The sequence below is a fragment of the Peromyscus californicus genome, unplaced genomic scaffold (assembly GCF_007827085.1).
Source record: "Peromyscus californicus insignis strain IS unplaced genomic scaffold, ASM782708v3 Scaffold_1__1_contigs__length_55948999, whole genome shotgun sequence".
Taxonomy (NCBI): domain Eukaryota; kingdom Metazoa; phylum Chordata; class Mammalia; order Rodentia; family Cricetidae; genus Peromyscus; species Peromyscus californicus.
Genome location: NW_026294492.1, coordinates 54916748 through 54942366, shown reverse-complemented (window position 1 = coordinate 54942366; position 25619 = coordinate 54916748). Strand labels below are relative to the sequence as shown.

The window sequence follows — 25619 nt, the reverse complement described above, 5'->3', positions numbered from 1 at the left end:
ATCCCGCCTTCTGAGTTGGAACCCGAGCTGTCCAATGTCAGCTCGAGCGGCCACCCGGATCCAAATAGGCCAATCAGCGTTGGGGGGTTGAGGCGCGTTTGAGGGGCGGGGCTTAAAGCCACAGCCAACTGCCGCGCACGTCAGCTCCGCGAGGGGGGCGTGTCCGCCGTTGAGGCGTGCGACGACGGCGCGGCGCAGGGCGGTAAACAAGATGGCGGCGGCGTGTCGGTCTAGGAAAGGGGAGGCGGCTCGCGGCGTCCGCGAGTGAGGCGCGCGGAGGGTGGTGCCGGCTTGAGTTTTCCCTCGCGGACAGCATCTTTCTGCCTGGAGTTCGATTCCCCCCTCGCCGCTCCGGCCTCCTGCCTGTCGCGCGGCGGCTTGGCGGCGAGGGGGACGCGCCGCCCGGGGTGTTTTTCCCCGCATCGGTCTCCGGAAGACTCCCTGCCCCGACTCGGGTGCCTGCGGCCTGCGGGTGTCCCGGTACCCAGCGTCCGGGTGGAGGTCGCGCCCCGGGAAGTCGCGGAACTAAGGGGCCGCGCGGGGCGTCGGCGCGGGCCGGACATGGACGGCGCGGACTGGCCTCGGCGCTGCCGCCTTGGGCGCCTGAGCTCGGGGCCCGAGTGGCGACCATGACCTAGCGGCCCGCGCGCCGCGACGGCGGACCGTCGCCTCCGTCGGAAGCAGCGTCCCCGGGGACCCGAAATTGGGGGACGCGAGGGTTGGGGGGGCCTCGTTGCTTTTTTCATTCTTACTTTTATTTTCTTCCCTCCTTAAACATCTAGAAGAAAAGGGGGGGGGATCAAAAGTGGAGAATTGGCGCCCACGAAGGGGACGTGGACCCGGTTGAGGGGACCGGGAGGGTTGGGGAGGTCGGTGTTTCTTTTTCCCCTTTTTCTTTCTTGAACACTTGGAAGAAGCGGGGGGTGGGGGGTGGGATTCGAACGCGAAAAGAATTGGCTTCCCCGAAGGGGACGAGGACAAAGACTGGGCCAGGATGGACGTGGCGGACCCCCAGCCGCTGGGACTGTTCCCCGAGGGCGAGCTGATGTCGGTGGGCATGGACACCTTCATCCACCGCATCGACTCCACCGAGGTGATCTACCAGCCGCGCCGCAAGCGCGCCAAGCTCATCGGCAAGTACCTGATGGGGGACCTGCTCGGAGAGGGCTCGTACGGCAAGGTGAAGGAGGTGCTGGACTCCGAGACCTTGTGCCGCAGGGCAGTCAAGATCCTCAAGAAGAAAAAGCTGCGCAGGATCCCCAATGGCGAGGCCAACGTCAAGAAGTAGGTGCCAAGGGCCTGGGGCCGGCTCTGCGCTGTCTTGAGCTTTTGGGCAGCCCTTCCTCCTTCCTCTCTACTTCCTGGCTCTTCTCTTTCCTCCCCTCTTCCCCTTCTCATTTCCTTCCTCTTCCTCTCCTCTCTCTCCCACTATCCGTCTATCCCTGAGCGTCACCGCGTGGGGACAGTGTGCTGGGGGAGCCCTCAGGACTGCCCTAGGGGGAACGTCGTGTGGCCGACTGCACGTCCAGCCCTCCTCTTTCGGCCGGGTCTTGGGGCGGGCCGGGCCTGGCTTCCTTGGCGGGCGTTGCCAGGCGGGTGGCTAGTTTGTTTACGGAGTCAGGGAACCGGTGGGGCCAAAAATAATGGTGAACACAGGCTGGAGGGTGGGGGGAAGGCAGGAGGTAGCTAGCCAGTGCTGGCGCGGGTCCCTGCGGTGTCCTGCGTGGTTGGCGTCGCTGGGCCGTGGACTCTTTATCGCCTGCTCGGCTTGGCAGAACTTGGGAAACTTCACCTACTGGCTTCCAAGAAGGGGCCTTATCTGTGGGGCCAGCACTGGCGGGGATTCTCTGCCTGGCTGGTGACCTTGCCTGTGGTCCTGTCCCAGGAAAGACTGGGAGCTCCTTGTTTTCGCCAGCTGGGCACTGCTCTTGAGTGGCACTCACAGGGCGGTGGGCAACTCCCGGGGAGCAGGTGTGTGCACCCAGCTGGTGGAGCCGAGCAGGCTGGTGTCCTGGGCTAGCCTCGGACCTACTTGGCTTCTTGTGTAGGAGTGGCCCTGGTCAGTCGGGACCTGAGGGTGTTCCTCCAAGTGGGAGCCGCTAGAGGCCAGAGACCTGAGCTGGGGAAAACCTGATTCCAAATCACTGTCTTCTGAAGGTGGAGGTGCCGCAGACTGCTCACCTTACTGCTGGTGGTGTCTGCTGGTCCCCAAGCAGCCCTCCCAGGTCTTCAGCCCCCTTGGCTTCAGGACAGTGGCCCTTGGGAGCCCACTGAGTCTGACTGCCCAGGCCTGCATCCTGGCTTGAGGTCAGCAGCGCCCCCTGTGCACACAGCGGCCCGCGTGCTGTCCGTGCCTGTGACTGAGGGCTCCACAGCTCTGCCCGTGAGTGCGAAGCCCTCACCTGCTACGGCAGATTTTATGCCGTCTGTACCTGATCTTGCCCGGCCAGGGTGTGGCTTGCAGAGCCAGGCAGGTGCAGGTGAGAGAAGTGGGTCTGTCGTCCCTGAAGTGGCCCCACCCGAGTTAGTGGGGAGGCCTGGGAGTGACAGTGTCACGTGGGAGCTCAGAGGACCCTTGGACACAGTCTGCCGGAGGCCACCAGCTCCCAGACGCCTAGGGTGCTGCTGTAAGGAGCTGGGACTGCTCCTCAGGAGCGGGGGAGACTGAGGCAGGAGAATTGCTTCAGGTTTTAGACCAGCCAGGGATTCAGAGCTAGACCTGTTCTCCTCAGGAAAACCCGGGCTGGCAAGACAGCTCAGTGGGACGGCCTGGGAGCGCACAGTGGGAGCACCCAGCGGGAGCACCCAGCTCCGTGTGTGCGCCGTGCACAGCACATGTGCACATACAAGCCACAAGCCAGGAGAGTCGGAGCCAGAATGGCAGACTGTCTGTCTGGCAGACTGCCCCCAACTGAGGTCCTCACATGGGATGACCCAAGGCCAGGCGTCTGACGGAGTGCCGGTGTGGCCGCGTTGCCTGAGTGGCTCTTGCAGAGGGAACCCTGAGGTCATGGGCACCTGCCTGTGTGACCCACACAGAGTCACAGCCTGGAAGGGGCAGTGTGGCTGACAGCTGGCCCAGTCAGAAAGGCCCCTTTGTTTTCAGGAGCTTAATAAACTCCACTCAAGCTGTCTCTCATGGTGAAGTGTCCGGAACCTTCCAGACCCAGTCTGCCTGCAAAGCTTTCTCCTTCCAGTAGATACTGTGGATGCCTGCCAAGGCGTGGGGCAGTGTGTCGCCTCCCTCCCTGGGAAGGCTGTGAGGACCTACTGCTCCTCTGTGTGCTGGGGATGTCCTGCTCCGGCCTGACCCGAGCCCACAGGCCTTGCTGCCTGGTGCTTGTGAATGGACACACTTCTGAGACCTGCCGGCAGGACAGGTTGAGGAAGCGCAATCCCCACCCCCCTGTGGCACAGACGGGACTCTCCGCCTGTGTTGTCTGTATGCTGCAGTCTAGGGCATGAACCTGGTGACGCTCCCCAGAGGATGGGCAGCCCGGAGAAGGCATTTCTGTGTCCACTTCTCGTTTGTTTTTTTCTTGTGTATGTGTGTGTATGTGTGTGTGCATGTGTGTGCTTATAAGTATGTGTTTGTGTGTGTGTGTGTTTTTAATTTATTTTTTATTTCATGTGCGTTGGTGGTTTGCCTGCATGTCTGTCTGTGTGGGGTGTCAGGTCCCCTGGAACTGGAGTCACAGACAGTTGTGAGCTGGAAATTGAACCCGGTCCTCTGGAAGAGCTATCAGAACTCTTAACCGCTGAGCTGTCTTTCCAGCCCCCAAAATTTTATATTTGTGTTGTTGACGTGTTCGTTTCAGGTTTGCTTTTATGCATGTGTGTATGTGGGATAGGTGGGTGGGAATGGGAATGCTTATGTATTTGGGTGCCTGTAGAGGCCAGAAGAGGGCGTTGTTCCCCAGAGCTGGACTTGGGAGCTGACTAACGTGGTGCTGAGAACTGAACTCAGGTCCTCTGCGAGAGCCAAAAATATTCTTAATCATTTTGAGTGTTTTGAGATGTCTCAGGTAGCCCAGGCTGGCCTCAGATTTGCTGTGTAATTAAGGATGACCTTGTACCTCTTGAGTGGGGGGATGGCAGCTGTGTACTACCATGCAAGGCATTCATTCTGCTTCTCTGAGGTAGGGTCTCGCCATAATGCTTCACCTTGAGCTCCGGGCCTCAAGGGCTCTTCCTGCTTCTGCATATGTGTGCCAGGCACACACACTGTGGGGTTGCTCTCTGCCAGCCGCAGGTTGTGGATGGTCAGCTGTGGCTGTGGGGTCCCCGTGCCTCTTCTCCCAGTCCACTCAGGTACTGGGGGGCTCCTGCTGGCTCGTGTCCCTGACCCCCTTCAGTCCTCCTTGCCTATGGTAGTTTGCCCTCAGGCAAGTGTTTAGGGCTGAAGGCCCTGCTGCCCAAAGCAGGTCCTGGCAGTGTGGCCCATGCTTAGCTGAGCGGCGTGGCCTTTGCAAAGTGCCTGACCACCAGGTCTCCTTGGGGACGGGGAGCACCTGCTTGGGCAGAGCGGCCTGTGCTGGATGGCCGCTGGCCAGTAGGGATGGGGGGTGGGCGGTGTGCTCAGCTGTTGGGTGTCGCCGCCATGTCCGGATCTGCACCTGTCTGTGTTCTTGGGGCCATGGGAGGTGCTGGAGGCTCTCCAGGGACAACTGGAGGCCGCCTCATGGTGACTGGCGGGCTCTGGGATGCGATGCGGGCTGCGCATAGCTGGGATGCTGGCGAGGTGAGAAGTGGTGCCCTGGACATTGTCTGCTTTCAGCCCTCAGCTCACAGACGTCCAGAGCACGCTTGACAAGCTGCTCCTGCTGCCGGCCTGAGGGACGGCGCTTCCAGGCTGCCTGTGTGCCCTCACCTGCGCCATGGCCCCTGTGGGTCACTTTGTGAGTTTGTGCGGATGTTAGAGGGCAGCCTCAGGCATTCTCTCTGAGGTGCAGTCCACCTTACTTCAGATTGTGACCTGGAGGAAGGTGACTAGGCTGGTGTGCTCACAGTGTGCACCCCACACTCAGGTCTTTATGGGTGTGGGGGGATTGAACTCGGGTCCTTGTACTCGCTTGTTAAGATTTCCTGTCTCCCCAGTCCACTGTTAGCCACTTTCCTTGTCAGGGAAGTGATGCTTCCAGAGAGGGAACCGTGTGGTCCACAGAGCCAGTGCTGGGCCGCCTGCACACTGGACTGGGGGTGGGGTGGGGGCGTGGACCGCTCCGGCACCTGCTGAGAGGGCGGAGTCACAGCACAGCGTTCAGGACGCTGCATCTGCTGTGGTTCCCTGCTTAACTTCAGTGCTGGGGTGGAGCCAGGGCCTGGCATGCGCAAGGCGGGTGCCCTGTCACCGAGCTCTGCTACCTTGAGGGCTGAGTCGGCTTGGCGTCTCCCCTCCTAAGCGGTGCAGGAGTGCCCGTGACTGAGGCCTGTGTTTGTCAGCTCCAGGAGTTTGTGGTCGCAACTTGGGTAGTTGGCCAAAGGGCAGGCTGTGCATCCTGCCTGGGCCTGGCCTGGGCTGCCCAGAGGAACTAGCGGAAGGCACTTCCTGCCTGCCTGTGCTCCACTGCGCTTAGCTTGCTTCCTGTCTCCTCCAGCGCCACTGTACAACGCCACGGCTTCTCTGAGCTGTCATTTTGTGTTTCTGAGCAGAGGCTCTCTCTGTAGCCCATGCTGACCTGCAGCTGCCTCTGCTTTACCTCAGACAACTTGTATGTGTGCAGCGCAATGTCCACTCCCCTTTCCTGCCTTTCGTGGTTACTTACAAGAAACTCTGAACATGGGGTGGGTGGTTCGGGACCCTGCCTGGGCCCTCAGGCTGCCTCAAGTGCTTTCCTCTGGGTAGGAGTGGGCACTGGGTTCTTGGTCAAGGTCTTAGACATTTGACCAGTGAGCCTCATACAAGCAGTAAGTTTTTCTTTACCAAAACTTTTATGTGCCAGGTGGCGGTGGCACACGCCTTTAATCCCAGCACTCAGGAGGCAGAGGCAGGCGGATCTCTGTGAGTTCGAGGACAGCCTGGGCTACAGAGTGAGATCCAGGACAGGCTCTAAAACTCCACAGGGAAACCCTGTCTTGGGGGACGGGACAACAACAACGTTATGTACATGAGCGTTCTGCCTGTGTGCTGTGCTCCTAATGCATATAGCACCTGTAGAAACGAAGAGGGCATCAGGTCCCCGGGCACTAGAGTGCTCTAGGGTTGTGACCGCTGTGTAGGTGGCAGGAATTGAACTTGGGGCACCGGGAGAGCTCGTACCTGGTGAGCCGTCTCTCCAGCTCTAGGTTTTTTTGAAACGGTGTTTTTTTTTTTTTTTTTTTTTTTTTTTTTTTTTTTTTTGGTTTTTCGAGACAGGGTTTCTCTGTGTAGCTTTGCGCCTTTCCTGGAACTCACTTGGTAGCCCAGGCTGGCCTCGAACTCACAGAGATCCGCCTGGCTCTGCCTCCCGAGTGCTGGGATTAAAGGCGTGCGCCACCACCGCCCGGCTTGAAATGGTGTTTTACTATGAACGTTGCCCAGGCTGGCCTCAGACTCATGGTCCACCTGCTTCAGCTTCCTAGGTGTAGGAATTAGAGGTGTGTGCACCATGCCCAGTCATCGGGATGCTGTGATCTGTGTATCACTTGTCTCCTTGCTGTCACCCAGCACCTGACAGGCCGCAGGAGAGGACGGGTTTGCAGGCATAATTCTTCCCTGTAGGGAGGCACAATAGACCATGGTGGCTAGCTTTAGGAATGTAATCTGTTTAGCAAGGAAGAGGGAACGAGGGAGAAGGGCAAGGCCTGCTAAAGCCATGCTCGCCCTGCTCAAGCTGGCTAGAGTCCCTTCACTCATCTCCCCACCCCAGACAGGGAGTCCACGACAGACCAAAGTGCAGATCCCACCAAAGTCCAGCATGGTGGACCGATGTGTTTCATGGGCACTTCCAGGAGTGTGGTGAGGGGTCACTCCCAGGAGTGTGGTGAGGGGTCACTCCCAGGAGTGTGGTGAGGGGTCACTCCCAGGAGTGTGGTGAGGGGTCACTCCCAGGAGTGTGGTGAGGGGTCACTCACAGGAACAGAAGTGACTTCACTAAAGCCCGACCCAGTATGGTGACAACTCACAAAAACTGGGGCACACTGCACAGCCTGCAGGCATGTGACAAGTTGGAGAGTGGCCTTTCCAAGTGACTTGGGTTCTAAACCTCTTCAGGCAGCCCAGCTGGTTTTTGTGTCTTCCAGACAGGCTGCTGGTCTCAGTGGCATTATTGATCACTCTGTGAGGGAGAGGCCTAGTGCATTTGGTCAGTTTCAGGGACTTCCGGAAGTTTTTTTTCCCCCTCCCTCGAGACAGGGTTTCTTTGTGTAGACCAGGCTGTCCTCAAACTCGCCAAGATCCGCCTGGCTCTGCCTCCTGAGTGCTGGGATTAAAGGCGTGCGCCACCACCGCCTGGCCCGGCTACTTATTTATTTTTAAAACACGGTCTCTCTGCATAGTTTTGGCTGTCCTGGAATTCACTTCGTAGGGCAAGCTGGCCTCAACCCAAAAGCTCTCCGCGTGCCTCTGCCTTCTGAGTGTCGGGGTTAAAGCATGGCCGGTTCTTAGTGCTGTAGGCGATGTCATGGCCCAAGTTCTCTCCAGGCAGGTGCCCCACCAAGCCTGCTCTGCTGGGCTGGACTGTGTCTCCTAGACACAGTCCACCTACAGAGATGCCAATACATGCTTCCTGCTGAGGAGAACTGAAGTCCAGAGGTACTCTCAGACCACGGCTCCCTCAAGGGCTTCAGGTGGGTGGGTAGGCAGGGTTCTTGGAGACCTCATCCCACATTCTCCTAAGGTCCATGAGTGCAGAACTATGACCTACTGAGACCCTTGGGTGAGTTTCTAGTGTTGACTGGAAGCAGGGATCCTCCTCCACACTCTGATGTTTCTGTAGCTGGGACAAGCCTTAAATGCTTCTTTTATTTTTATGGGGGACCAGCCCCCACACTTATTTACTCCAGGAACTCTTGAGGATTGAGGGATAAGAGACTTAGAAGTAGAGAGGAAGAGAAACAGATAGAAACACAGGATAGACTCAGGTGGGCCTGGATCCTTACCCACCAGCCCAGAACTTTATTCCAAAGGTCTATTTATAGCAATGCCAAGGGGTGGAGCAAAAGACCTCCCCCTGCTAGTTACAGTCACCTGGTGCCCAGGCCCGTGGTCCAGTCAACCTACCATGCAGTCCTGCAGGGTACAGCCACTAGGAAACCTAGTGGGCTCCAACACACTTTTTAATGTAAAGTATCTTTTATGTGTATGTGTGCATGACTGACAGTATGTATGTGCACCATATGCATGCATTAGCCTGTGGACATCAGAAGAGGCCATCAGACCCCCTGGAGCTAGAGTTACAGAGGCTTGTGAGCTGCCGTGAACCTGAGTCCAGTGCAAGAGGTCCTAACCGCTGAGCCATCTCTCCAGCCCCTGGCCCTAGACTCTTGGTCGTCCCCTGCCTTAGCCTCCTGAGGAGCTGTGATGACAGGCCTGGCTGGCTGGTTCTCTGTGGTCTTAGGCAGTCACACTGCCCATGTGCAGCTGAAGGGCCCTGGCTAGGAGTGCTGGGGTCCAGTGGCCTGCAGGCACACACCCCCAGATGACACTGAGCCCAAGGAGTTGATGGACCCTTGGAGGTCAGGTTCTCGGTGCTGGGGGCCTGAAGGGTGGTTAGTTGTGTCCAGGGACATTGGTGAAGCTCCTTGGTCCCTGAGAAGGAACCTCTGCTTGCTGCTGTGCAGAACCCAGAATGGGTGGAGCTCACCCTAAGGTAGTAGCATGCTCAAGACTCAAGCCTGGAGAGGTGGCTTGGCGCTGCCCTGCAGGCATGCTCTGTTAGCTGGGAATGGGGTGGTGCTCCAGGAGGGTGCACAGCACATGTGTGTAATGTCCTGAGGTGGGGCTGGAGCCACTGTGTGGTACCAAGGGGTGTTGGGGAGCACTGTCCATGATAGGAGCAATGGCTGTCATCGCTGGGGAAGCTCTGGGTGTGGGGAATGTGGAGGACTCTGCAGAGCACTAGACTCCCCTAGAGAACAGCCTGTGTGGTACCTTGGTACCTAGGGAGTGAAATTTTAACTGCAGAGAGGGCAGTGTGGCCCTGGCCCTCTGCAAGGCAGCTGATGGTTACATCTGGAAAGGTGGAATGTCGCCAGCCTTGCCAACTGGTGCGTGTGCGTGCTGCTGGCCTAGCCTCTGTTAGAGGGTGGCCCCTAAGCCCGAGAGTGATCTGGGAGTGGCTGCCCTATCCTGGGAGCCCATGGCCTCGTGCTTGGTCCTCCGCCTGGCCCTTCCTTTGTGACTGACTGTGTTGTGCATAGCACCCAGAAGACTGTGTCCTGGCTGCCCGTGAGTAGGTGGGCCGGCTCTGTAGGGCACAGCTGTCAGCTGATTGAGCTCAAGTGTCCCCTCTGCTCTGATTGGCATCTGTACGATGACCATTGGTCTCTGTCATGGTGGTGTCCACTGATATGCTGGGCATGGCATCTGCCTCAACTCCCACCTTCCTAGTGGGCTTCAAGCCCTGCCCTTGTAACAGTCCCTGCTGTGATATGTGGGGACATCTGGATGGAAGTCTTGATTCTAAAGCATCAGTGACTGCCTGGAACTCAGTGTGGAAGTGGGGAGCTGGTAGGGTCTGGGGGTTAGCATCTTTGAGGTGGCTTCCCAAGAACCCCAAACCGGGTGCTGTGGTTTCCTAATGCCTATGCCTCTGTGGTACCTTTAGGTGGCTCACGGTAGTCACTTCTAGTTTTATGTTTGTGGCCCCTGGGGACAGGATGAACTAGGACTGAGCTCCAAGGCCTCTCTTGTAACCACTTGAGGAAGGACAGTGGTGGTGTCCCACTAGCCCCAGCATGCCCCTCAAGGCCCTGCATGTCCATCAGCCTGGGTGGGCACTGTTGAATTGGCCCCGGGGTAAAAGCACAGCACTCAGAGCAGAGTACCTCTTCCCCTGCAGCTTGTGACCTGGCCAGGGGAGGACACGTAGAGCATAGGATGGATGCCCAGTGGGCTGTGCCCAGGGAGAGGTCTGGAAGAGGTGGGGCCTGGGGCAGTGAAGACGGGCCAGGGGGGAACGCTTGGACCTCGCTGAGCGTGTTGGTAAGCTGCAAACCAAACTGGAGAGGAGATCATGCTGCAGGCCGGCCTCATGGAGAATGTGCATAGTGTAGCTCTCCCCACCGTTGTTCCACAGCGTGCCATCAACCTGAAGACAGCCCCCACGAGCGGTCCACCCCAGCCACACCCCTCTGTCTCTGGATTGACTTGTTCTGGATGTTTCCTACCATGAAGGCCCACACTATGTGGCCTTTTGTGACTGGGTCTCTCACTGGGCCTGATTGACAAGTGTCAGAGCCTTGCTGCTGTTCACACTGGTGTGATACTTCATGTGGTGGGCCCTGTTGCTTGTGTATCAGTGTGTGGATCCTGGCCTGTGCCTTTTGGTTGCTGGGAGCGTTCTGTGTATAAGGCTGTGACGGGTACTGTGTGTGCACTTGGTGGTGGAGTTTCTGGTGTTGGGGTGCTGTGCTACTGTCCAGGCATGAGCTAAGGGAAGCCTCTGTGACTGGCCAGCAGCCTCATCAACCTGTTGGACAGCGGCTCTCATTATGTGGGCCAGTGCCTTCCTTGCCGGCACCGTGGTGGCTGTCCCTGCTGCTGCCAGTCTCTGAGCTGTCCTTGAGCACAGCTGGGGGACATCCAGGTTCATGAGGTGGACCGTCCTTGGGAGAAGCCCCTGTGGCCCTGTCATAGCCCAGCTCCAGGCACACTCGGTGCTATGCCTGTGTCACTTAACATGTTGGCTTTTATGAAGCAATCCCAGTGTCCTCGTGGTCCTGGGGTGGAACCAGGTGTCACAGGCGAGCAGGAGGCGTGACCCCACCTTCCCCATGTCCAGTATGTTCCCAGATGGGCAGCTTCACAGTAGGCACGGTCAGCTGAGCAGTGTCCTCTGTTACAGGGAGATCCAGCTGCTGCGGCGGCTGCGGCACCGGAATGTGATTCAGCTGGTGGACGTGCTGTACAATGAGGAGAAGCAGAAGATATATCCTGTGGGGTGGAGCGGGGTGTGGTGGGCCCTGTGTGTGGTAGGGAGTGGAAGCCCTGTATAGCCAGCGCCTCTGACTGCAGCTCACTTCTGCATGTTGTCCTGTGGTGCCTGGCACCTTAGCAGACAGGATGAGCAGGGCATGGAGCTCTCATCTTGTGCCAGCCTGGTCTGGCCTCTGGCTGGAGCTGGGCACCGTCTCGGGTACCTGGAGCTCACATGCACTGGCAGTGCCTTCGTTTGGTGGTCTCCCTGCTGCCCTTCCCGGGGCAGAGTCTGCACAACCTGCTCTGCATCTGGGCGGTCCTGGGAGCACAGAGAGAGCCAAATGCCTGTAGTTGGCTGCACCCCGACTCCGGGCACCCCTTCCCCCTGCTGTGGCGAGTAGACTAGCCCATTCTGGTCCTGCTGTGTCCTATGCTGACTCCATGTGGTCCAAGGCAGTGCAGATGTCTTCACTGCCTCAGTGGCCTCGGGTCTCAGGGCGTTGCAGACTGCTGCTGCTAGGGCTCCTGGGGCCTGGCACGTGCTGCTTTCCTTAGCGCCCTACGTATATGGTGATGGAGTACTGCGTGTGTGGCATGCAGGAGATGCTGGACAGTGTGCCGGAGAAGCGCTTCCCCGTGTGCCAGGCCCATGGGTGAGTGCCCTGCTAGGTGCAGGAGGGGCAGCCAGCACTTCCTGCAGCTCATGATAGCCATTGTCAGGAAAACCCGGATGTTTCTGGGCCCCCAGTTTTCAGGCCAGCCAATGTGCTGGGGTCTCCCTCCTGTTAGGCCCTGTGGGCCCACTGCCCTGCAGAACCTGACTCTGCGGTCCCCCAGTCTCAGCAGAGTCACGGCCCTGGTTGGCACAGAACCAAGGGAAGGGGAAGCCAAAGGGGAGGCTTGGCACCCTGCGCCTGGGAACCCGTGACAGTAGTTGCCCCGTATAATTCCCAATGGGCTCAGGCCTTCTGACTACCAGATCTGTTGACCTGAATCCCAAACGCCTGTCCCCTTGTGGGCTAGGCCTGGCGACTTTCCCAGATGGCGTAGCAGGCTTGTGTAGGCACCTTGGTATGGGCTGAGACCCTGTGGGGCTGAGCCAGTCCCACCCATCCAGGTACTTCCGCCAGCTGATTGACGGCCTGGAGTACCTGCACAGCCAGGGCATTGTGCACAAGGACATCAAGCCGGGCAACCTGCTGCTCACCACCAATGGCACGCTCAAGATCTCCGACCTGGGTGTTGCCGAGGTAGGCACCGTGTGCAGGGCTCCCGGGCTACTTCTCCTGAGCACCCCTGACTCTCACTGCCCTGCAGGCCCTGCACCCCTTCGCTGTGGACGACACCTGCCGGACAAGCCAGGGCTCCCCGGCCTTCCAGCCGCCCGAGATCGCCAACGGACTCGACACCTTCTCAGGTTTCAAAGTGGACATCTGGTCAGCTGGGGTCACACTGTAAGTGTCCTGTGCCCTGCAGCAGATGGGGAACTGCAGGTTTTCTCTAGTGTCCTTGGGCCTCTATCCACAGTGTGTGGCCAGCAGGTTGGACATTCCAGGTCTCTGGGTGTAGTTTCCCTCCACACACCACCCCACAGGCTTTGCTCCATGTAGGGTGCTGTGGCTGCACGTCTCCCGGTTAACACTTATCCTCTCTGGGAGTTGGGCACCTGGCCTCTAGTCTCAGGTGTGGCATGCACTGACACTGCCCTCTTATGTGAAGCTACAACATCACCACGGGCCTGTACCCATTCGAGGGAGACAATATCTACAAGCTGTTTGAGAACATCGGGAGAGGGGACTTCACCATCCCCTGTGACTGCGGCCCACCGCTTTCTGACCTGCTCCGAGGTGGGTATCTTCCTGGTGATAGGAGGGTCACCTGCATGCCAGGACAGTTGGGGGCAAAGCCCCTGGTCTGGGGGGTGCAGAGTCAGCTGGACTCTCTTGCAGTCCCTCGGTAGCCAGAGATGGCAGTGGGATGCAGCCAGTGGCCTGACTTGACTGATGAACAGCCCCTGCCTGCTGGCATGGGAGGTCTCTGGGACTCCGTTTCCCCGGTGTCTGCAGGGAACGCAGGGGTGTCTTGTGCGTCCTGGGCTCTGCAGCAGGTGGCACTGGCGTCAGCTTTGATGGCCCCATCCAGGGGAGTCTCAGTGCTGTGCCCAGGCTGCCTGCTGCTGTTTCACGGGCCTAGAAAGGATGGATGGTGGGCGGGGCTGCGGCACGGAGAAGGCGGGACCCGGCGCACTGACCCTTCCGTTACACAGGGATGCTGGAGTATGAGCCAGCCAAGAGGTTCTCCATCCGACAGATCAGGCAGCACAGGTGAGCGCCCCCACTGCCCACCTGCTGGGTGCTGGGTGGTCACAGGAGTGAGGAGGCGTGGGCACGTCCGCTGCTGGCCTGAGGAGGTGCAGTGTGATCTTGGGGTATGAGGGAGGGTTGCTGGCTCTGCCTCCCTCCTGGTACCCAGTGCAGGCAGGGGTGAGAGCCCTCCAGCACCCTTGTCGCAGACCCCCTCCCTCCCTCTACCGTCCTGGGGAGGGGTGCGGGCGGCTGTGTGGCAGATCCTCCGTGGTGGAGGACGTGGCTGGAGTAGATGGGAGAGCACGGCAGGCCTTGCCGGACTCCAGGGAGGTGTCCCTCTGGGCCCCAGCTGCCCTTTGACCCGGTGGAGCCTGGCCGTCTGGGCATGGGTACAGCCAGGGAAGCAGGAGGCCGGAGCCTCTGTCCTGTTGTTCACTCGCTCAGGGGCAGGCCCTGGGTCCTGGCGGCTGGGGGCCCGCCCCGTCTGTCGTCCCCGTGCCCGTTGTCACCTCCATGCGGGGCTGAGACCGGCCTGCAGGGCGTTCCCCAGGGAGGGCCCTGCCTGTCCACTCCGGTCCAAGGAGCTGTGGCTGCTAATGTAAAGTGCGCATGGCAGGACCCCTGGACCCCGTTGCTGAGACCTGAGGCCCTGCCCTCCACGAGGGCCACCGTGGTCACCGAGCACCTGGCACCTGATGGCTCTACTGCACTTGGGCTTTTGCAGCTGGTTCCGGAAGAAACACCCACTGGCTGAGGCGCTCGTGCCCATCCCCCCGAGCCCAGACACTAAGGACCGTTGGCGCAGTATGACAGTGGTGCCCTACCTGGAGGACTTGCATGGCCATGCCGGCGAGGACGAGGACGAGGACTTGTTTGACATTGAGGATGGCATCATCTACACCCAGGACTTCACGGTGCCTGGTGAGCTGGCTTGGCTGGGTCACCCCGGAGCTGGCACCTTTGTGCTCTCTGGGGCTGGTCCTTTCCCCAAGGCTCCAGTCTGACCTGAGCCACCAAACTGCCAAAGCCATCCTGGTGGCCGGCATTCCATTCTGGGCTAGCTGAAGGGCTCCCTGGGCCCCGGCTACAGCTTCTTATGGCCTCGCTGGCTGCGTGTAGCAGGAGGAGGGGGACCCTGGAGGGCAGTGGGCAGGTGCCCTGAGACAGCTACGTGAGGGAGGGTCCAGTGGCCCTCAGTCCTGGCCATGCCTGACCTTGTACCGCCTTCTTCCCCAGGTGTCGAAGAGGCGGCCGAGGCAGGGCTTAGCGAGGATGCATGCGCCACATGCATGTTGAAGAGCCAGGGCGCAGGCCTTCCTGGAGAGGAGCCCGAGGAGGGGCTCGAGGCCTTAGTGTAGCTCCCCGGCTGCCGCCCCGCCCATGTCCTCCATAAAGCGTTGTCCACTGTGTCTGCAGGTGGATGCTTGCCGCGACTGCCCTTCCCTGTCACTGCCCTGGCAGGCCCCCACCAGGGATCACAGAGCATACCCAGGTCCAAGGCCTGAGCCAGGCCCTCAGCACCAAGGCTGCCACTGGCTAGGGCTCTCAGGACCCTTGGCCTTGTGCCCCTCAGGCCGGCCCTACTGAGAGGCAGCTCCTGGCCCTTCAGACAGTTGTGTGTATGGGAGGGCGAGGCCCTTGGCCCCTGTGTTGTCCCTGGAGCATTTGAGGGTTCTGGAAGCAGTGCCAGCTGGGACCCTGGTGTTCAGGATAGGCCCTGGCCACAGTCCTCCTAAGAGTGTCTTCTGCTCAGACAGTGAGGGCCCTGTCACTGCAGCCTTTGCCGGGAATGTTTGCCACAGGCTAGGCCCTCAGGCAGGGCTGTCACCTGGCAGGGCTCCGTGTGGGCTCCTTGTTGGGGGCGGTGTGCACTTAGGACACTGACTTCATCTTGGGGACCCCTGGGGTTGCTATAATTTGAAGGAAGGCGAGGACGGAGGGAGGGGTCTGGGGACACTGCCTTGTGTCTGGGTGGCCATGGGGCCCATATCCCCTGGGACAGTGCTGTACAGATAGTGCTGTGTGCACATGGCAGGACTCTGGACAGCCTCTACTCCTGGCATGAGGGCTGTGCTCTGAACAACAGGACAAGGGGGCCTTGTACCTCCCAGTGCCTGGTGGGGAGGGATTGCCGGCTGCAGGGTCCACCCCACCTCATGCCTCCGTCCAGCACAGTGAGGGCCAGGGTGGGTGCTGCCCGTTTGGGCCGAACCAGAGGTTTGGGGAGAGGGACTCTGGATCCAGGAGCACAGGTGGGGCCTCTGTGGGGTTCCCATCGCTGCACCGCAAGCACCTGGTGGCTGTGTAGTTACATGCTAGAGGCTGCCCACTTCTGAGGAGCTTCGGGAGAGGCGACCTATCGCCACCGTGAAGGAAGGCCAGCTGAGCAAGCTAGGCCTATAGCCCCCAGCTGGACGTTCTCCCCATGCGCAGAGCAGCTAGTAGCCCCCAGCTGAGTGCTTCATCTCCATGGGCCTGTTGTGGGTCTAGAGCCTGGCTCACTTGGAGAGCTCTGTGAGCTGGTGCTTGGGCTGCCCAGGCTAGACAGGCAGGTGAGCATGGGTGTGCCGCAGGGGGGCCAGGGCACACCACTGGAAGGCTGGGCCTGGCCGGCCAGGCCTTTGGAGCCACTGAGGGACAGCGCTGGAGGCCAGAAAGCACAGCCTGACCAGCCTCTGGCACAGTCGGGGCTGGCTGGGCCCTGGGGCTTTGGGTTGCCTGTCCCTTGGCTCAAGCCATGCCCGCCATCTTCCCGCAGGACAGGTCCTAGAAGAGGAAGCAGGTCAGAACGGACAGAGCCGCAGCCTGCCCAAAGCTGTGTGTGTGAACGGCACAGAGCCCCAGCTCAGCAGCAAGGTGAAGCCAGAAGGCCGGCCCGGCACGGCCAACCCTGCTCGCAAGGCGTGCTCCAGCAACAAGATCCGCCGGCTCTCGGCCTGCAAGCAGCAGTGACTGCGGCCTGCAGGTGGGCGCAGGGCCAGGACCGAGAGTCCCCGCTTGGTGCTCAGTGGGTGTCTGCTGTGCTCCTGGCTCCGCTCCTTGGGGCGGAGTTCCCCTGGTTCCATGGGGCAAGGTCAGGTGACTGAGGCCACAGCCCTTAGAAGGGTCTGACCCCTCAGGGGTGGCGTGTACCTCCCTGCAGGGGCCGGATGCTGAGTGACCCCTTCTACCTGCAGTGTGTCCCCAGGTTCCCTGGGCAGGTGCCCCGGCAAGGCTGCGGTTTTCGGGCCCACCCATCTGGACACTCGGAGGTTGGAGCCGAGGGTGGACCCGCCGCCCCAGAAGCACTTTATGTCGAGACCACTGGCCGGCCTCGCCCGCATGCCGCCCCGCGAGCCTCGCTGTCTTTGGGTTGGTCCCTTTTTTTAATAAAACAGGTGGATTTGAGCAATGGCTGTCAGGGTGTTTGGAGCCGACGGGGTGCAGGGTGGCCTGCAGAGAAAACCCAGAGCAAGCGATATGCAGAGACATTTATGATCAACCAGACAGCACGACTACCCGTGGAGGGCGCAGGGCAGGGAGTGGGCGGGCACTCACGGCGAGGCCGCCCTCTATTTTGGCAATAAATAAAGCTTGGGAAACTTGAAGCTGCCGCCTGGGCTGTTCTGTCCGTGTGTCCGAAGCCCAAGGCTCTTGAGGAGGAGGGACAAGTGGGGCCTGTGCACATGCTGAGAGCGGGAGCAGCGGTTATTGCTCGGAGACGGGGGTATGGGTGCCGCGAGAGCACACACCATAGTGAGGTAAACGGAGTCAGGGGTCGGGGCGGCCAGCTCCTCTGATCCTCGGTGCCCCATGGTCCCTTCGCCTCCAGTAGGTTCACGCATGCGTATGGCCGGCAATGGCACCGCCAGCACGTGCTAACCAATGGAGGGAGGCTGCGCATGCGCTTCAGAGCAACCCGCCCCACCGGCCTCCAGGCCGGGTGCTATGGTCGGCCGAACGGGGACCCGAGAGTCGGAACTCTAGGCCCTCCTTGCAGCTGGGCCAGGGTCCTGGGGCCCCGCTGCGCCCGCTAAGTGCCCACGGGACACCGCAGTCGGGGTCGGGCCGCGTGCGCGCGCGCACGGCAGCCCAGGTCTCTCCCGCCGTCGCCGCCATCCCCGCAGCGGCCCCGCGGGCCCGGAGAGGCTGCCGAGAGGAGGGTCGAGTGCACGGAGCTTAGGCCGGGCTGTGGTCGGGGGACGTGGGGGCAGCAGCAGCGGCGATCAGCACCGGGGAAGAGGCAACTGGCCCGGCGAGGTGCGGAGCGAAGAGTCTGTCGTCCAGGCTGGCCGCCAGCTTGTCCAGCAGCGCCCCGGCGGGCTCGGCGCACAGCCCGGGGCCCAGGCAGCCACCGCTCCCGCCGCCAGGCTCCTCCTCGATGACCGGAATGGACGGGTCGTCGCCCGTGCTCGGCAGTGCGCGGCCTTCGGGAGGACAGTCGACGCTGTCGCCGCGGCGCAAGGGCGCACGCGCGGGACGGGCCGCGCCGGGGGGCGTGGCCGCGCGTGCGCCGCCAGGGTCGCTGTGCTGGCGGCCTCTCTGCTGCCACTGCTTGCGCGCATGGGCGTGAGGGTGCGCACGTGCGCGGTGGCGTGGCGCGTCGTCGAAGTGCGGGTCGTGGCGCAGGAACTCGTGGAAGAGCGCGTCCGTCTTCTCGTCGATGCTGTAGTCGCGGCGCGGCCTGCGCGGCCAGGCCCGCGGGCTGCGGGGAGGGCTGCGGGCCTGAGCGGGAAGTTCGGAGGCCTCGTCGCCCGCGCCGCGCCCCTCGATGCTCGCATACCCGCTGTCCATCTGCAGCAGGCGGCGGGCTTCGCCGTCCTTAGGCCTCAGAGCGGGCGGAGACTCGGGCGGGGGTGGGAAGGCGGGTGCCGCGCCGCCACCCCCGGAGCCCGAGCCCGAGCTGTCGCCGCTGCGCACCGAGTCGCGGTCATTGCCGCTGCTGCTGTGGTCCGATGCAGTGGCCGCGTGGAGCTCGAGTGAAGCGCGAAGGCTCCACAGGTCACGGTAGCTGCACTGTGCATGCTCGGCGTCCTGCTCTTGCTGCGGGTCCTGCTGCTGCGCATGCTCGGGCCCCAAACTGATGCTGTGCTCCGGAGGAGTCTCGGGGCTTGCTCCTCCCGCCGCCTCGGCCGCCTCTAGCCTGCAAGGCCAGGCCCACGTGGTCAGAGCCTGCAGGCCTTGCCCTGCCCTGCCGGCCAAACGCTCGTGCATTAGGGACTGTGGACACGGAGGGAACCCCATGGAGCCCGGGCCATTCCTAGATACATTCTCTTGATGTACACGGAGACTTAAGGGAACGGACCTGAACTGAATTCCAAATCGGCCCCTCATCCTATGTGGTTACCCCCCCCCCCCCACTGGCTGACAGGGCCAGGTGTGAACCATGGAAACCAAGGGTCACCCCCAAGTTTGCAGAGCCTCAGCCTGTATCCTACGGGTTTTCAGCATTTGGGAGTTTTGCTTTGGGGTTGGGGAAGGAGGATGCGTCTGACAGAAGCAGTCACCAAGGCTTCTGCGAGGGGTCAGGCCATACATCAGGAGTGCAGGTAGGCAGGAGGGTCGCTGGGACAACTGAGGAGCCTTTCAGGCCTCGGAGCCTGCCACAAATTGGCAGAGCCAGGCTGGGCCCAAGCCTGCTGCCTTGCTCCGGTGGGCGTCCCATCCTGGAGACCTTGGAGCCATCAACTGCCCACCTACCCTTACCCAGCCTCGCCCCGTTCCCCTCCTTCTCCGGTCTGCGGTGGAGAGGTGGCCCCCATGAAGTGGCCAAGGTCACTCGAGTCCGTGTCCACAGGGCCAGGAGGGCAGTCCCCGGGCCACCTAGGGGGGACGGGGCAGGGCAGGGGCCCACAGGCTCACCCTTAGCACCTCTATCTACTGAAAAATACCTGCCGAGAGTGGGGGGCGGGCTGGTGGGGCTGGCCAGAAAGGGGCGGGGGGGTGGGAAGGCCACCGAGTCGCCTGCGCTGGCAATGTACTGAATGAAGTCGGCGTGAGGGGCATCCCCCTCCTGCTCCATGCTCTCACTGGCTGCCCGCTGTCGCTGAAAATGGTGCCGCTTAGGGGAACCTGTGGGGGGGGGGGTAGTCGATTAGTTGAAGAAACTGAGGCAGAGGGCATGTGTGCCAAGATCAGAGATTTGGCATGAGCTGGAAGGCCTCGGGAAAAGCAGTCCAGACAAACGGCCATGGCTGGACAGGCACGGCCGTGAGAAGGGCACCAGTGGGCAGCATAGCTCAGCTCTTGCTGAAGCAGAGGAGCTGGGGCTTTTCGGGGCCTGCATGGGAGGATTGGGAGAAACTGCCCCACCCCTGCCCCAGCGCCTGGCCAGCAGCCAGGATCTTCCCCAAACAGAACTGCCAGTAGGCAGGCCTCCAGGTGGGGTGGAAGCCACCCGGAGAACAGGTTCTGGTCCACCACAGCAGCCTGTGGTTAATCAGCACTAGGAATCATGACTCCATCTCAGAACCTCCGCCCACAGTGGTACCCTGGGAAGGGAGGGGGTGAGCCCTCTGCCATCCAGACCCTCCCACACCCTTGCCCACAGGGAAGCCAGTGTTAGGAGCCGCTATCAGGAAGGCCAGGGTGTCCTCCCTGCAGTGAGCAGCCCTGTGTCCTGGGCCAGCAGGCTGCGCCCTTTCTTTGTGAATAGCTTTACTGACACAGGCCATGCTCATTTGCATATGAAAGTCACTTCCTACAGCAGAGGCTGAGATGGGACAGTGTGGCCACAAAAGCCCAAACTGTTACTGTCCAGGGCCTTATCAAAAGTGCCCGGGGATTAGCTGGGTGTGGCGTGTGCCTGTAATCCCCTAAACTCGGGAGGGTTGCTGCAGTTCAAGGTCTGCCTAGGCCACACAGTAAGAGACAAATGTCTCGCAACAAACAGGCATCCACAGATCCTATACCTAGTACAATGCTGCCTTTTTTTTTTTCTTTTTGAGACAAGCTGTCATGTAGCCAAGGCTAGCTTCAAACACACTGCGTGGCTGAGGCTGGCTTTGAATTCCTGTCCTTCTGCCTCTGCCCTCTTGAGTTCATGCAATACCGCACTAGGTTTAGGTGGCACTGGAGATGGAGGCCAGGGCCTCACGCACAGTGGAAAGGTGCTCGACCCTGTGGCTGGTTCTGGTAAGCCAAAGCCTATACAGGTCGAAGGACTGAGTAGAGGTCCAGGGAAGCTGGGACCCCCGATATGCTGACAGCTGAAGCCGTGCACCATGCTGGTGCACACAAGCCTTGGGCATGGAGGGTGAACACTCTGCCTAGGAGACACAGGCCATCAGGAACTGGCAGCCTTCCTAGAGGCATGCCGGCCCTGGGAGTTCCTGGCCATTTGCGAGGCCTCCATCAAGATGCCCCTGGCACTCATAGTCACTCTGCGGTGCCTTACCTCTCGTGTCCAGACTGGACGCTCTCTGGCTTGGCTCCAGCTTCCATTTCTTGACCTTGAAGTAGGGGCTGGCCCCATCCAGGCTGGCGTGGCGGCGTAGCCGTGTGAAGAACTGCAGTACAGTGCCAGGTCCCGAGGAGCCTGTGCCCATCTCCCCGGGTGCTGCCTCAGGCCCAGGCCCAGCAGCTTTGGCACCCCGGGCCCCTGCATCTAACTGGGGAATGTGGGGGAGGCAGGGATGGTTGTCAGGCACAGAGTCCCCTCTCAGGCCCTGACCCAACACCTGGGTGCCCACGAAGCAAGCCTGTGGTCACCCTTCTAACAGCCTTCTCTCTCAGGCCAGCTCCGCCCTCCTGGACCCTGTCCGTCTGTCCCGAAGGAAGGACCCTGTCTAGCAGCTCCCTTCCCTGGGCTGGGGTGGAGCTGAGCACCCTCCCCACCAGCCCGACTCTTACAGGGAATCCTGGTTCTGAGAGAGAAGGCACCTCGATCTCAGAATGCTGTGGGAAACCAGAGGGAGCCCTCACCGAGGTGCCCTCCCCAGAGTCACTGGAGGCGGAGGGGCTGATCTCCGAGAAGTCCACAGAGTTGTAGGGATCACCTGGCAGGGCGGAGCTGGGACCCACTGAGCGGCCAGTGAGGGCCTTCCCAGGGGGCTGTGAGACAGAGAGTTTGGGGGAGGACAAGCAGGTGAGGGGTGAGGGGGGTCCCACCTCCCCACCACAGCCAGTCAGGACCCCACTTGGTACCCACCACCGCTCTGCCGAGGACCAGGGCTGGCTGCAACGTTGACCCCTACCTGGAAAATAGCCAAGCTGTCTTTGGGGGTGGCGGCTGGGTGGGGTGTGGCCACTGAGCTGGCCTCACCCGGATCACACTCATGGATAGTAGCGATCTTGAGAGGCGGCAGGTGGAGGTGCGTGAGACGAGCATTCTTGAGGTGATGGAAGTCCCCTTCTGTCAGGGTGTACCTATGTTGAGGGACCCCTGACAATCAGCTCCGGCAGTCCCTGGCACATCTGCTTTACCATCCACTCCCTGTTCAAGGATGACTTTGAACTTCTGATCCTGTGTCTCCATCGATCTATCAAGTGCTGGGGCCACAGCCTCTGTTTACCTCTTGAGACAGGGTCTATGTAGACCAGGCTGGCCTTGACTCACAAAGCATCTGCCTGCCTCTGCCTGCCGCCACACTCAACATCCCCGTTTGTTTTTTGAGGTCTCTCGCCCTCGCTAGCCTGGGTTGGCCTTGAACTTGGCGGCAGTCTCCTGCCTCTGCTGGCCACCTGCCGGCATTGCAGGCACCCACCACCACACTCAAGGCAGGTCTTGAAATTGCGCCCACGGTGGGCATGGTTCGCTCTGTGCGGCCAGTCAGGCCTCAGATTCGAGGCAGTCAGGGCTGGAGTGATGCATGGCTCAGGCGTTCACACACTTAGCTACTCTTGCGAAGGACCTGAGTTGGGTTTCCGGGGCCCGTACTGGGCCACTCAGAACCACCCGTAATTCTAGCTCCGGGGAGATCTGACGCCTCCTCCTGGCCTCTGCGGGCACTTGCACCCACATATACAGAAACACTTAAAGACAACTCTGGTGACCCTCTTGCCTCCGTCCGCAGTCGCGGGTATTCAACCCCTAACCAGAGCTTGTCCTTCAGCGTCGATACTTACTCTCTCTGTCCACCCTGCCAGCCCACACCAAGAGACCTGAGCCGGGGTCCCCAGCTTTAGCACCAAGCTGTGACCTGGCTTCCCTCACCGGCGGCCCTTGTCCTGAGCCTTCCGGCTCTGTTCAAACAGGGCGGCCTCATTGAAGGACACGCGGCGGCCGGTGGAGCTGGTGGCTAGGAAGCGCTCTGTCTCCGTGTCCTGGCTCTCGGGGTCTTCCGCCCTGCAGTCGGGGTCTGTGAGGAGAGTCAAGAGAGGGTGGGCCCCGGGTGGGCCGCGCGTGTCTTGCTGGCAGGCAGGTCGCTGGGCAGGGGTGGGCCGGGAGGGGGGCGCGGGCCGAGTGAGGGCAGGACCGGGCGGGCGGGGCGGGGCGGCGGGCACTCGCTCATCCGCTCACACACTCACTCGCTCTCAGCACGCGCCTGTGCGCACCTACGCCTGGGCGTTAAGGAAACAGAGATGAGTCGGACTCGAACTGCGCCCAGTCTGGTGGGGGAGACAGACAGACAGACCGTCAGGCGGCCCAGGGGGGCGGGCAGGGGGCCGAGGGGCGGGGCGCGGCGGGGGGCGGGCAGGTGCAGCAGGGTGCTGCGGGCCACGCGGGCCCCTCACCTTGTATGGGGTGGGTGCCGTTGTCCAGGTAGGTCGTGGTGGTCTTCTCTGCTTCCTCCATGGCCCTGGGGAGGAAAGGCAGGCGAGGAGTGAGCGGGGATGGGGACCCCCGCCCGCGGGCACGCCGGGGCGGCCGGCCGGGAGGGAGGGAGGGAGGCGGCTCGCAGGGCACGCACCTGTTGAAGCGCTGGTGCACCTCCCAGCAGCGTTTGCAGAGCAGGAGAACGCCGGACAGCACCACCAGCGTGCCCCCGATGAACAGCGACATCACCACCACCAGCAGCACGTAGTTGTCCAGGATGGGGTCGGGCTCCGCCTGGGGGAGAGGTCGGGCGCGCGGGGCGGGCTGGGTCAGGGCTCCATCCCGCCCCATCCCCACCCCTGGCCTCCAGGAATCACCCACCCACCGTGGGGCGGCTGGTGGTATTGTCCCACGAAGTCATCAGGGCAGCCGTGGAGGTGGTGGTGGCCTCTGTGGCCATGGTGGCCGTGGGCTGCATTTTGAGGCTACAGGTAGGGCACAGAGCCAGCTCAGATCCAGCTCTGCCCGCCCCTCCCCACAGGAGCCCCTGCAAGTCAGCCCCCGTCAGCCCCGTGCAGCAGCGGCGGCGGCGGCGGCGGCTGCCGTCACTGGGGTGACTCATGGACAGGTGGGGCCGAGTCCTGCAGTGTGAGCCACCCCCACCCCCCCACCTCCCCAGGGCGCCTGGAGCCAGGGCTTTTTTCCCAGGACCTCTCTTTCGCCATCTTTATCACAGAGAAGGTGGCATCGCGCGTGCGCAGGAGCGTGTGTGTGTGTGTGTGTGTGTGTGTGTGTGTGTGTGTGTGCGTGCGCGCGCGTGCGTGTGTCTATGTGTACAAGTGGCTCTCCCACATCCCGGCCACCTCCCTGGCTGGCCGGTGCGGCCGGCCCAGCAAGGTGGCGCAGCCATGCCCAGAAAAGGGCCGGCCCGCTTGGGAGAGGGGGCGCGCAGCCCTGGAGCACACCCAGCCCAGATCCCCCGCGTCCTCCGCGGCTCGGGGCTCACGGGGGGCGGGGGGGGGCTGGCACCAGTGAGCCCCCCTCACACACACACCCGAGTCACGACTCCAGAGGAAAAGGTCCCCGCGCCCCGCACTGGTGGGTGTGGAAAGGACAAAAGACGCTCGTCTGTTCCTGGCCTGAAAAATCTGGTTCCCATGACGACGGTGCGCAGGGCCGCGCCGGGGGGCGGGTTGCCAGGCAGAGGGAGGCGGGCGGGGGCGCGGGGGAGGCCGCCCGCGGGGGCGCCCCGAGCCGCGGCCAAGATGGCTGCCCCACCAGGCCCCCGCCCGCAGCGTGGGGAAACTGAGGCTCGGGCACGTTCCGGGGTGGGGGTGGGGGCAACACTCAGGAGGGCGCTGCTGCAATTGCACCTGCCTCGCTCAGGGGATGACGAGGCTTCTGGGGTGTCAGGGCCCGCTCTGGCCCGCCATCCCCGGTTCCCACGCCCAGCGTGAGCGCGCCGACGCCGACCCGCACCGCCAGAGCCCGCAGGCTGCAGCGTCGCCAGCGCTCTGGGCTGCACGGCGGGGGCGGGGGGGGGACACTGAGCCCCGGATAAAACGAACGTGCCCCCAGGAAGGATCCGTGTCCTCGCGCTCCGGGGCAGGGGACCGGCCGCAGGCATCAATTTTGGCGGGTGGCAAGGGGCGCCTATGTCGGTCGGGGAATGAATTCAGGCTGGAGGGGGGTGGGGCACGGTGATGGGATGGTGACGGGAGTGACGGAAGATGGCTGGAGACTCGGGCGGGGAAGGTGGGGTCATGAGGGCCGGCGAGGACGCCCCCACCCCAGGACAGGGTGCGAGAGCGCGCAGGGAACCCGATACCAGGCCCGTGCGCACCCAGGAGGCCAAGGCGACACTGCCCTCGCCTTGTCACTGGGGTAAACTGAGGCCGAGGGCCGGCATGGGCGGGCTCCCTCTGCGGGCTGCGGACAGTGGGCGGGGTGCACGGCGGCTCGGGCCGTTCCCACGCTCCCTCCGCTCCCTCCCCGGAGCCACGCGCCGCCGCCGCCGCTGCGCGCAGGACTGGTGGGCCAGGGCGGGCCCGGGGGCTGCTCGCCCTGCCCTGGCCGCGCGCATTCGCCCGCCCGTCCGTCCCCGCCCGGCCCCGCGCGCCAGGGCCCGCCGCGCCTACCTCAGCGCCGGGGCGTGCGGCCCATGGGCGGCAGGAGGGCGGGCGGCGGATGCACGGCGCTCCCGGTTGGCTCTGAAGCTCGGTGGCCGCGGAGCCGGCGGAGAATTTATGAATGGAGAGCGCGGCGCGCGGAGGAGGTGTGCGATAAAGGAGGGGCCCCGCACGTGACCGCGCTGGCGGTGCGCCCGCTCCGGGCCCTGGCTCGGTGCTCCCGGTAGCCGCCCGGTCCCGCAGCCTGGCCGCCCCCGCCGCTCTCGCCGCCGCGTCTGGCTCGCTGCGCGCTGGCCACCGCCTCCCCTTCCCTTCCGGCGGGGGCGGGGGGCGGAGCCTGAGCTCCCGGCGCCCCCTCCCGCGGTCGCGCGGCCCCGCCCCCCGCCCCGCTGCGGGACTCGGCTTACCTGGTGCTGCAGTGTCCCCGAACCCGGTGCAGGGGCGCACTA

General features: G+C 62.2%; 2 protein-coding genes across 10 annotated transcripts; one reads left to right on the top strand and one right to left on the bottom strand.

The window, feature by feature from the left end:
• Positions 1-868: 868 nt before the first annotated feature.
• Positions 869-16952, top strand: Stk11 (serine/threonine kinase 11). Of its 7 annotated transcripts, none has more exons than XM_052747200.1 (10): positions 869-1284; positions 10986-11069; positions 11623-11712; positions 12177-12309; positions 12377-12513; positions 12779-12906; positions 13326-13383; positions 14090-14286; positions 16129-16330; positions 16553-16952. In XM_052747200.1, exons 1-10 carry the CDS (start codon positions 995-997, stop codon positions 16929-16931), a joined length of 1698 nt encoding a protein of 565 aa, XP_052603160.1. In that variant the 5' UTR covers positions 869-994; the 3' UTR covers positions 16932-16952. The 7 variants fall into 7 exon arrangements, with proteins under 7 accessions (XP_052603160.1, XP_052603159.1, XP_052603161.1 ...); XM_052747199.1 differs by having other exon boundaries at positions 16508-16952; XM_052747201.1 differs by having other exon boundaries at positions 16542-16752.
• A 556-nt stretch (positions 16953-17508) lies between these two features.
• Positions 17509-25458, bottom strand: Cbarp (CACN subunit beta associated regulatory protein). Of its 3 annotated transcripts, none has more exons than XM_052747192.1 (10): positions 25180-25458; positions 23427-23526; positions 23196-23335; positions 23020-23084; positions 22499-22643; positions 21540-21711; positions 21268-21396; positions 20741-20954; positions 19236-19416; positions 17509-18535 (listed from the first exon to the last, which is right to left on the bottom strand). In XM_052747192.1, exons 2-10 carry the CDS (start codon positions 23517-23519, stop codon positions 17524-17526), a joined length of 2151 nt encoding a protein of 716 aa, XP_052603152.1. In that variant the 5' UTR covers positions 23520-23526; positions 25180-25458; the 3' UTR covers positions 17509-17523. The 3 variants fall into 3 exon arrangements, with proteins under 3 accessions (XP_052603152.1, XP_052603154.1, XP_052603153.1); XM_052747194.1 differs by having other exon boundaries at positions 17509-18487; XM_052747193.1 differs by lacking the exon at positions 25180-25458 and adding an exon at positions 24096-24119.
• Between the last annotated feature and the right edge of the window lie 161 nt (positions 25459-25619).